Genomic DNA, 12368 nt, shown 5'->3' with positions numbered 1-12368 from the left:
CTGGATGTTTATGTGACGCCAGCATTAGCCTGTGCCCTACCACTATTCCTTACACCAAGTGCACATAGTGAAAGTCTAGCAATTATAATTTGGCTTATTTCTGTTGGTTTTTGACACTCTCTACACAAATTGCATATACATGCACGTGAGGCAAAAAATTCATACACATATACAAAAAAGAAAAACCAGACAGACGAAAACATGGCAGAAAGTAGTGCCTGCAGAATACAGCACTTCATATCTCAATAGGCAATAAAAAGCAGAAATATTCACATTACTCCTTTGTTTAGGAACTAAGAGAACAAGAAAATAGCACCTCAAAAGTACATGGAGAAATGCTGTAATACAATAATAAGTAAATACAAAATTACTTCAGTCTAGTCTCAACACAAATGTCCACTGCTGTTCTGACCTCCCCAATGCAGAGGGATTCCTTGCGGAACAGGGGCATATGATATCCCTGGAAAGACTGGACAACCCAGGGTTGCTGAGGAAAAGCCCCTGAACAGGCCCTTGGCTGCAGGCAAGCCTGGAAAGCACCTGGCTGCAGGCAGCCCTGAGAGTCCTTGGCAAGTTATGCACTGCTCGGCTCCCCCGCAGATTAGAGGCTGTCTAGAGGGACTGGGTGTGAATCTTTGCAAAAGTAGATATAAGTTGGCATAGTTGAACAATAAAGGCAGAACGATGCTCAAATCGTATCAGTGTACGTGTCGTTACTCTGGCCAGCTCTCCAGACTCGGTCCCTAACACTCCAACCCCTAATGCAATTGCTAATTCATCAGCACCAAAAACTGTCTGAAAAATTATATCCAAAATATTTCATTTATTGGCACTATATTCACATGTTGTACACCGAACTTTCTAGAATAGTTTCTGCAAGATCGCAATAATCCACATGCCTTTCTCAGTAAATCACTGGGTTAACGTCAAGGTCTATGGCAAATTCAATCTGCTGTACATCTACATATAAAATGTTTCTAACTCTCTGATGTGGGACAAAGTGGGAACAGTAGAACACGTATCTCCATCCCTACTGAATAAACTTTAATCCACAGAAGTGCCACTTTTAAATAATTCCAAGAGCCTTTTCCAGGCCTCCAACAGAACAAGATTTCTATTCAGCTGATCCCATTGATGGTATTGCACTGATATGAAGACAGTTTCAAACACAAATTGAGGTCAGAATCTGATCAAAATGAGGTTTCTTTTTTCCTAAAAACATTTATGCAAATGTCAGGAAGCTAACAAATTTATCCATAACGATACACACTTAGTATATTTATAATGAATATTACACTAGAAAACTAACCAATAAACCTTTATGGAAATAAACAGCTTTCTTCTTTGAACTATGAGATTCATTGTAAGCATGACTCTAAGAATAAAATTTTGAGAATTAATACCACTATATAACAGCATCTTCAATCTTAAAATATAAAGAAGTCAAACATAAGGATTTAAGGTTTTTATCACCTAAAACAGAAACAACACAGGAATTTCTAACTACAAAATTAGAAAAAAATAGGGCAGGCTTCTATCGCTGTGTTAAAAAGAACTGGTAAGTGAAACTATAATCAACCCTATTCTCATTAACATAGGCTTGGCTTAAAGCTAGTGCTCATATTTCACAAAAAAATTTAAACCAATAAACTAAAAAAGTTCAACAATACAGACTAATTTAAGCACTATCTTGTGCTTGCCTATCTACAGCTAATTCAGAGAACACTGCTGTTTAAACAAATATAGCTTTTTAAGCTGCTTACAGATTCCTTTTAGTGGTATTTGATGCTTTTTTTTTCTTTAGAAGACACACATAGATCTTATGCAGCATAATACCACTGAGAATGTGATGCAACCTACTATCACTTCATAAAAATATGAAACAACTTTTTAAAGTAAAGATATAGAAACCAGCTGCTTTTTCTCTGGACTGAAATAACTTTCCATTAGATTATGTTAAAGTTTCTATGTGGTAATGGAGAATACAAATAGATGCATACACACTTTTTTCCCCCAAGAATGTCCTCCCAGTCTAATCTGTATGTCACTTCACTACTAAGTTTAGAAATAACAACTAAATACTAGAAAGTGCTTACTGCAAGACAGTTGTCTTTTCTCCCTGACAAAATTTATACATGTAGTCTACAGGAAGTGTTAGAATTACAAAACTATTCTAGGTCTGAAAATGTGGTAGTACAAATTTACATACTTTTTAAAATCAATAATTCAAAGTCACTCGTTAATATCATTACACCTTAGAAACAAAGCACATAACCAGTCTTCACTCAAAGACATGCAAAGTATTAACATACAGGGACCAAATATCTTGCAGATCTATCCTTAGCGTTGTCACACTTAAGTAAAAGAAAATTAAATTAAAATGAAAATCACAGTGTTAAAAAAAATTGCCATTTTTCCAAAGAATGATTAAAAAGACGTACAGGAAAATTACAAGAAAACATACTCCACTAATTATGAACATTTAAGCATGAAGGAATGCCATTTATCCTATCTGAAGTGCCTTCTGAGGCTGGAACACGTAATAAAAATTAATCTTTTTCCCCAACAGCATCCCAATTTATGAAAAGTGAGATAATTTTGGACAGCACTAGGTTATGTGAAATATTTCATGTGGTTTTAGTAACAGAATTTTAAGTGTCTCACATGGTAGATTTCATTAAACTGAGTCAGTATTTAGAAGGTTATGTAACAAAAGACTCATCTCCACACATGCAAAGCAGTCTAAAGGATCATCAGCACCCTTGTTGAGCTGTGCAACTCATCATGATGGAATGACTTTCCAGGGCACCTTACAGGCACAGGAAGGTCACTGCCTACAGGGTACAGCACATGAAAGACATTACAGGAGGAAGGGGAAATAGTATTTTGTGATCAGGGAGGAATTAAAGGTGGGGAAAAGGGATAAACATGTTTTTTCAGAAGGAGCAAGTGTGTGAAAAAGAAGGAACAGTGTGATGAAAGGGCCTGCTGAGTGTAAAGAGAATGGGAGTCTACCAGATTTGGCAACTCTTAAGAATACTAATAAAAACAGCTTTGTAATAATAGTTTAGCCAGTGTCCAATGTTTCTTGTCACTCAGTAACAGCAAAATTTGTGAAGTTTATACTTCTTGTTTTCAACTTAAAAAACTTACATTTTCACAGCAAGCTTGTTTTTTTCCAGTTCAGGTATTTTGACTTTAGGCAATGCACAATACAAACTATAAATTAGTATCAACCTAAGCGTACTTGTAACACAACGGAAAAAAGAAAGTAGTTTGAAAATATTACATTATATACTAGTAGCATGCTGGAGCATTGCTCAGTGTAATTTTCAAAATGGAGAGTAATGAGAGGATTGCAAGAAAAATAATTTATTTTTGTCTATTGGCACATCTGAAAATTTCTTCTAGACATTAAATTAACATCAGAAATTCCCCAGTTTTAGATTTTATATTTGCTTATAAATTAATATATGCCAGATTTAGTTAATATTATTTCATACTGTATTCATATTATCTCAATAGTTCCAATACATCCAATATTAACAATATCTTAAATTGTATTTTAATATTATGGATGTAATTTAGAGACTATGGTCCCTCTCTGCATTACTAAAAGTATCACCTACAGGACCCATAGGACACTGTATCAGTTTTAACCAACTTAACTATTTATTTTTTTAAAACAATTTCTGTCTTTATTACCTCCAATAAGCAACCTTGCCATCAAGAGAATGAAGACAGATCACTCAGGTAATCATTATCATCCCAACACTTAACTTATACCTTTTATAACTAACTATTAACAGCTTAACAGTCTACTAACAAATGTTTAAGTCGCCTAAACTAGGAATACCAAAAATGTACAGAAATACCCATTACTGAAAAAGCAAAATTTCTGTATTTCAGCCTTGTCTGTTCTAAAATCACGACATAAATGAGAAAAATGTTTTCTGTCGTAACTTTCAACAACATATCTGTACCTATCAAGACTGATGGACAACCTTTTTCCACTTTATTTTCCTTCTCTTTTGGGGACCTTGGGAGAGAGCACTGAAGAGATTAATTCCCTTCACACCTGTAAGTGCTCCGTCTTGAAGATAACTTCACTTAGCACTTTCTTTGAGCTCTCAGATTTGTCATCACAAAGTGCTTGATTACATCAATCATTGCAGGAGTCCCACTAATACCATGTTCTATAAGCACGCTTTCACCAAATTACTGCTTTGGTAAGTAGACACAGAAAATGTTACAGTGTGAACACATCACATCCTAAATAAAAAGCATGCTCATTCCAGGTTACACACCACAAGATCTCTCCTTTTGGAGGTATTTGCTCTGCTCCTGTGAGATGCACTGACATCCAAGGAACTCTTGAGAATGAAATTATAAAAATATATCAAGATATGAAATAAACTTTTAAATTTAATTCTATTAATCTTCATTGAATGACAGAAAATAACTAAGGCAGTCAAAGAAATTCTAAGTAAACCTCCCAAAAATGAGCTTAGCTATCTGCCCAATTCAAACCCTCTTGTTTAGACAATGGCCAATTACTTAATCTCCATCTTGGTGTATTTGCTATGTCAACCAAGACAAGACCAGATCTGAGCAAATCTGTAGCAGCTCACAAGTTTCTAACTGTTGCACATAGCATAGTTTACATGTTTTCTTGATGAAGTATTTACTGTTCAAAATTATTTGGTAAAACTACCTGTGTGGCAAATTGCAGAAACACTTAACTCTAGCACTTGCATGACATTACACAAAATTCAGTTAATCAAAGACTACATTTAATTGCCAAGACCTCTTAGCAAGTGACAATCACTTTTTTTAAAAAGTCACACAAAGAAACAGCTCATTCCAACTCCCAAAATAAATAACACCAACCCTTTTATTTTAGCAATTTGTCCCTTTCCTGGCCTATATACCCAGATCAATGACCAACTGATTTCTAGGCAGATCCAAGACCAGGAAAATGTTTACATATCCTCAATAAAACCATTCTTTAGCAATGTATATGGTCTAAAGATGATATAAAAGACCCTATACAATAAATATTTCATTAGCAGTCTTTGGGATACCTTACAACCTTCAGCTAAATTTTTTGCCATTAATGAGTAATATATTCCCACCTTCTCAAAGAAAGAGAACCTTGCATCATACCAAACTCTTCTTCAAATTGTATCTTAAGGTACTGATACCTTTTCTTTCACAAATACTACAGAAACACAGTAATACTCAAAGTGCAAGAAACGGCTGGAAGATTGAAACATATAAAAATAAACTACCTTTTTAACATTTATGGAAATAAAATACCAGATGAACTTAAACATTATATGTGACTTAAAATAATGACTTCAAATACTTAAAAAACTTGGAAGTTTCATCCTTTCCATTAGAAAATGAAACCAGAACCCAAATGTTTTTTTCCTTTGGTTTGGTTTTTAAAAGCTGTGATGAAAAAGAAAAAGTATACAGTTTGAACACAAACCAAATGTGAATGTCGACTGGACTGGTGAGAGTATCTGGCCCTCTCTGCATCTTCCTGAGAAAGAAGAAATGCAGAGTTATTTCATAAGGAAGGAAAAAAAACCTGACATAATATGGGGAAGGCAAAGTGAGGAACATGCTGTTAGCACTTTTAATGCTATGTGTCATTTTGAATAATCCATGCTGTCAAGCAAACTCATTCAAGTCAGAAGAGCTCATTCCAGCTGATTTGGGTGACTGAGGCAAGATATTACACCAGGGGATGCAAATAAGGCAGGTTAATATAATTACTAATCCGTGTTCAGTAGTCTTTCTTACAATTAGCATATTAATGTAGAAAAAAGCACAAAATTGTTTAAATGAAGAAATTAAAAATAGAGAGCTTTACAAAATTACAAGTACATAAGTAAGAAATGTACCATATAATTACTACATTCAGATTTTAAGTAATTTACAAAGTTATTTTAGCCCTAATAGAAATTATTATTCTGTTTTCACATACATACTCCACATTTTCTTCTCTATTAGAGGAACAAAGCTTCTTAAGCAAATTGATCAGTTTTAAGTTCTACAGCTAGTTTTAATCTACAGTGACAGTAAAAATAATAAACCCAACTTATAAAATCTGAGTGATGACAACTAGCTACGGCACCTTAATATCTTTTATTCTGTTGAAAGATGAGAGAATGTTCATTTTGGTTCACACAAAGGAATATGTGAGAAGAAGCAAGAGAAAAACCACAATTAATTTAAAATTAAAACATATTTCACATGCCATAAGCATCTCAAATGTTTACAGTATGAAAACATGTTAAGAATAACCTTAATTTTAAAACTCCCGTTTGGAGGCTACAACACAGTTCTAAAAGTAGGAATTCTTCCTTAACTTACTTATTTCCTACAATTTTCAATATGTTGAACTATTCTAAAGATTGTAAGCCAGTTATTTATAGAATTAAAGGCTTTGCCTCCAGATCAAAGATGGGTATCTAAAGACTAAAACTAGCTTTCATATTGCTTATGATCACATGGTTATTGTCTACATCTTCACTGGATACATTAATTTGTTTAAAACTATGTTATGACTATTCAATAGGCCTATTTAAAACTCTGCCAGACAATTTCCTGGGCGGGAGGGTAGGTTCATTTCATAACGACATTTTAGTCTTCCTCTCTATACTGTCTGTTTTGAGGTTTAAAATGAATGTTCATGCTATTTAACTTTTCAACACAATATAATTAGATCATTGCCAGTTTTAAATATTCTTTGTATCTCTGGTCTAAATGGACAAGTACCTCTTAGCAACATCTGCAGCAGGCAAGAAGAAGAGTTTACTACTTATATAAGATTCCTCTTAATTGGTGGGTTAATAAGTATTTTCCTGACATTCCGTCAGAAAATAGCCAGTGTTAAGTGTTCAGCATATTCAGGTCAAAGGATTAAGTACTACAGTACATACTGCAGATAGCTGCTGCTGGTATCTGTCAAGATTGATTTCTAAAAATTCAAGTTTGAATTATGCATGTTATCCAATACAGAGGTTATGCCTCCCAGTCCAGGAAAGAAGTGCACATCTGTTCAGAAATCTCCTGCAGCAGATGTGCCTCTTAGGACTGCAAAAGGAAGGTGGCATTCAGTTGAGTGGCATTAATTTTGAGTGAGATTCCTCAGAAATACAATCTATGTTCCATGTTTTGGAAACCCTTGATACCAAGCAAAAGAACTTTCAAAGGTACATTCCACCAAGAAATACAGAAACCTATGTTGATCTTGAGAACATGAGAACTAATGTATACACAAATATCAGCTAGCCAAAGAGACAATAAAGAGTCAATACAACTTTGCAAATAAAATTCTAATGACATTCCTATGATTTTTCAACAGAGATTAACTGTCATTGTAGTTTTAATTATTTCAAATGATGGCTAGTCTCAGCATGTATTACTTAAATCTTAATGATTCAAAACATTTCCACAGTGAATAGTTTTCTAAAAGCTAGAAAAACCCCTCACATCTCCCATATACCCTTTTAAGAGGCACACGAAATTTGTGAAATGAATCCTCCAAAGAAACATTGCAATCAACTCAGTCTTACTCCAGTGTCTGGTAGAATCACGGAAAATCCTATTCTGGGAGATATTGAAAAATACCTGGGGAACAACTCAGTCATTGGTATGGCTTCATGAGGGGAAACTCCTGCTTGTCGAACCTGATTTTTTTATACAACAGGGTAATCTACCTAGGTGACCTAGGAAAGTCAGTAGATTGTATCCTTTTTGACTTCAGCAAAGCTTTCAATACTGTCTCTCACAGGATCCTTCTGGACAAAGTGGCTTGCACACAGCTGGATAACCGTGTTATATGATTAATGAGCAACTGGCTCACAGGTCGGCCACAAAGGGTTGTAGTGAACGGAATGACATCGGACCAGCATCAGGTCACTGGTGGGGTTCCACAGGCTCATCTTAGGCCCAGGTCTCTTCATAAATTACTTGGACGCAGAACTCTAAGCAATAGTAAGTTTGCCGATGACACCAAAGCGGAGGAGCTTGAGGGCAGGGAGGCCCCACAGCGAGACCTTGGCAAATCAGAGAGATGGGCAAGCACCAACCATATTGTCTTGGTTTGAAAGACAGGTGTCTGCCAGGGAAGGCAGGAACTTCCCTTAGAATGGAAAATATGACCTCCTTCTCTCCAAATTACTATAACTTTGGAATTACGGGGCTTTCGGGCAAAGATTTGGTAAAAGGAATAACTGTTCTTTACTAGTATGTATATATGTATAACAAGGCAAACAAACAATAACAGCAGCAACAACAAACGAAACCAGAAACCCAGTACCAGCCTTCTCTCGGCTGTCAGGCCCTTTCCCCTTTGCTGCAGTCACGGCCACAGCCGGCAGGGGCGCTGGTGGCTCCCGGCCGGGCAGGGCAGGTGCGGTGATTCCCCCGCGGCTGCAGGGGGCGCTGTGGCGCGAGCTCAGCCACCTCTCCACACGGGTAATGGCGGCGCAGCCGGCACCAGAGATTGAAAAGGGGCTTCTTCCTTTGCAAACTCACGGGGGGCAGCCGGTCCAGTGCCCCTCCGGATGGTGAAATGGGCTGTAGCAGGAACCTCGGAGCAGCAAGCTGGAATGGCAGAGGTGAGCACACCCCCCAGGGTGGCAAACAAAATGTAGCAGAAACTCCACAGCCCTAGCAGGAGCCGCGGGGGGTTGGGCAGGCACAGGGTGTCAAGTTAAAAGTCTACCGAAAACCCTGAAGCAGCGGCAGAAAACAGCAGGGCTGGACAGCAGCAGCCAGGCTGCTGCAAGCACGCAGGAGATGCTCCCTCCAGAGGGGGTCAGGGTCCTGGGTTTTCCCCTGTAGCACCCAAGTAGATGGTGTAAGAGACGGTCCGAAAATCCCTCATCTGCCTCACGATCATTGCTGAAGACAGAGACTGAACACAGCAGTCCTGGCCTGGCTGAGGTGGGATTGTCTGCCAAGTGTTGCCTGCAGGTGTGCCCACTGGGAACTGGTATGCATTCCTGAGGAAAATTAGTGCAGGTCACAATGGACTGCGCCGTTCTTGCTGCCCAGGCGGGAAGGACTGCGCCGAAGCGGAAAGGAATGACCTGTCCTGTACACCTCTCCGGTACACCTGTCTTGTACGTCTGTCCTGTACCTGCTTCCCAAAGCAACGGACCCTATAACAATGGCTGTAGATTTCCCAACCTCTTGGCCAGTTGCCCCTCGCTTCTGAAAAGGACTATAAAGGGACCTTCTAAAATAACCAAGTAGGAGATCTCCCCACGGAAAGAAGACGAATCTATTGGCGGAAGACCACAAGGACTTCGTCTCATCCGTTGGTAGCTATTGCCCCTCTTTTTCCCCCTCTCTACTTTGTTTTTCTCTCTCTCTCTCTTACTCTCTTCTATTGCATTACTGTGTTGTGGGCACTTAATAAAGGTGCACTGTTTTGATTAAAACTGAAATCTCTTGTGTCCTTTTACACTCTGAGATCGATAAACGAACCATCACGACCCCTGCTTGCATTAGCGGATCGTGACAGATGGTGAAGGTCCTTTCCAGTGAGATCAGGTGTTGAAAGGGTCCCAGTTCAATAGCCGCTCTTACAAGCAAAGGCTTACCCATGGTAAAGAGAAGCAGTGCACTATACAACTCCACAGTGGCAGCAAATTCTCCCTGCAGAAGCACCCTGACTGTCTCCTCTCCAATCCTGAGAGCGAGAGAGCGAGGGACAAGCCCAGCCCCTCACCCCCAGGCAAAATTTCACAGTATCTCTGCACTTCCAAAGAGAAAGTCCCCCAGCTAAGAGACTGCAGCCAGCTGCATCCCTTCCCCCCATCTTGGCCACATCCTTTGTCTCTCTCAAGTATCCATGTACCGGTCTCTTAGGCAACAAATGGGAGAAAAATTCCCTAAGAGAAAGAAAAAATCTGAACAAATCCTAACCTCCAACACATATGAAGTTTAACAAAGACAAGTGCTGGATTCTGCACTTGGGATGGGACAACCCTGGAGGTACAGACAGACAGACTGGGGAACAAGATGCTGGAGAGCAGCACCACAGAAAGGCACCTGGGGGTCCTGGTTGACAAAAAGTTAAATGTGAGTCAGCAGTGCCTGCACAGCCAGGAGGGCCAACCATGTCCTGGGTGCATCAGGCACAGCATCAGCAGCCAGGCAAGGGAGGGGCTTGTCCCGCTCTGCTCTGCACTGGTGCAGCCTTATCTCGAGTGCTGTGTGCAGTTTGGGTACCACAATATAAGAAAGATACAGAGCTGTTAGGTAACATCCAAAGAAGGGCAACCAAAATGGTGAAGGGGCTGGAGGGGAAGCTGAACAAGGAGTGGCTGAGGTCACCCTGTCTGTTCAGCCTGGAGGAGACTGAGGGGAGTCCTCACTGTGGTACTGAACATCCTTATAAAGGGAAGTGGAGAGGCAGGGATTATCTCTTCTGTGGTAACCACTGAGAGGACCCAAGGGAACAGTGAGTCAGGGGAGGGTTAGACTAATATAGTTGAACTATATATAGTTGAACCACATACATATATCGTTTATGTCTGTGTGTGTATATATATATATGGTTATACATAGTTTATACATAATTAGACACTTTGAAATGACACACAGCAAATCATTAGTAAATTAACTTCCTCCAAAATCCTATATTAGTTCTCTGAGTGGCAAAAGCATGCACAACACGTGATTTTAGCCTACCATCCATTTCTGGACATGAGCCCATTTTCTATCATATGAATGCTGAGAAAACTACAGAATGTAAAAAGAAAACCAAACAAACCATTTACCATTTAAATTATAGTCACCACACAAGACTGGATTCCTAAATTGAAAACTCAGAAAAATCTACATTAATTGCCATGTAATCTTCAGAATAATAGCAATTTTGAACTCCAGCAGTTCAAAAACTGAAACTGCAGCACAATGAGAACCATATAAAATTGGGGCAAAGAATGTTTTGCATATTTCACTTACTACCACAGAAAAAAACCCCATCACAACCAAGTATCAACATTACATGCATTTGAGTGTAATCATGATAAATAGTAAATTCTCAATGTTTTACATGCAATGTCAAAACCTGAATTAAATGCAACAACCAAGCAATAACCATACTGCTGAAAACCTAGTTTCTAGGATTTTTTTTTCTCAAGAAATGCAAACTTTTTTTAGGAGAAACGTGTGGAGCAAAATGCAACTGTAAGTGTAAATATTACCCCATTTTAATCATTTTTTTAAAATAAAGATCTTGACAATAGGTATTTACTGTGAATACTTTCAGTATAATCCAATCCTAATGCTGAAAATACTCGCACAAAACTGAATTACACTGAAAGGCAAAATCTTAAGCAAATGCAGATATAAAATACATTATGAATTTTTGTAAAGGTTTGCAATAATTCCTGATGAGTTACACTACCTCTTTTTGCTGTCGCTCCAGCTCTCTCATACGTATATCTCTTGCTTCTGCTCGAGCTGCCCGTTTTGCTGCAAGTCTGGCTTCTGCCTACAAGCAGATGGAAAATAATTAAAGTTAAAAATAAGTTTTTTGAATAATGGTTTGAGTACTCAGTTTCTTCACAAGTATACATTAAGATTCTAACATCATAATACAGAATAAAGAAATCAGAGTTCTCACAATAAAATTTCAAAAAGAATATGTACCTAACTCTTTAAAGACAGCATTGCTAGTCAAAAGAATTATATGTTCATTTTAAAAGTCATAGAATGGCTTGGGTATGAAGGGACCTTAAATATCATCTAGTTCCAATGCCCAGATCAGGTGCCATCAACTAAACCAGGTAACTTAGCGCCCCATCCAACCTGGTATTGAACAATTCCAGGGATGGGACATCCACAACTTCTCCGGCCAACCTGTTCCCGTGCCTCATCACTCCCCTAGTAAGAATTTCCTCATAACATCTAATCTAAACCTACTCTCTTTTAGTTTAAAACCATATATTCCCTGATGTCCTAATGCTATCTGCCTGTGTAAAAAAAGTCACTCTTTTTTATAAGTCCCCTTCAGGTACTGGAAGGTCACAGTGAGGTCTCCCCAAAGCCATCTCTTCTCCAGGCTGAACAACCCCAGCTCTCTCAGCCTGTCTTCCTAGGTGAGATGCTTCAGTCCTCTGAGCATCTTTGTGGCCATCACCAAGTTCTTTTTCCAGTCTGGACTCACATGTGAGATTGCCCCAACTGATGTGCAGTATGTTGTACTTTGACTTGTTGAACTTAAAGAGGTTCTCATGAGCCCAATTTTGTCCAGGTGGCCCTGGATGGCATCCCATCCTTCTGTTGTGCCAGCTGCACCACTCAGCTTCATGGATCTGCAAACTTGTTGAGGG

The 12368-nt window shown here is 38.6% G+C and overlaps 1 protein-coding gene across 14 annotated transcripts in view; it reads right to left on the bottom strand.

Annotated features, from left to right (window-relative positions):
* LRRFIP2 (LRR binding FLII interacting protein 2) overlaps positions 1–12368 on the bottom strand; it is a 64863-nt gene that overhangs the window by 30804 nt on the left and 21691 nt on the right. For 8 of the 14 annotated variants that reach the window (XM_048296339.1, XM_048296317.1, XM_048296334.1 and 5 more), the window contains exons 3-6: positions 11441–11527; positions 10720–10770; positions 5495–5548; positions 4308–4373 (exon numbers count right to left, since the gene is read on the bottom strand). In XM_048296339.1, the coding sequence (XP_048152296.1) occupies positions 4308–4373; positions 5495–5548; positions 10720–10770; positions 11441–11527 (258 nt within the window). The remainder of the gene's footprint in view (positions 1–4307; positions 4374–5494; positions 5549–10719; positions 10771–11440; positions 11528–12368) is intronic. The other 6 variants (XM_048296367.1, XM_048296387.1, XM_048296377.1 and 3 more) reach the window with 1 other exon arrangement.

This window comes from Corvus hawaiiensis, chromosome 1 (genome assembly GCF_020740725.1).
Source record: "Corvus hawaiiensis isolate bCorHaw1 chromosome 1, bCorHaw1.pri.cur, whole genome shotgun sequence".
Classification (NCBI taxonomy): Eukaryota; Metazoa; Chordata; class Aves; order Passeriformes; family Corvidae; genus Corvus; species Corvus hawaiiensis.
Note: the sequence above shows the minus strand (reverse complement) of the source record. Positions and strands in the feature narration are given on the sequence as shown.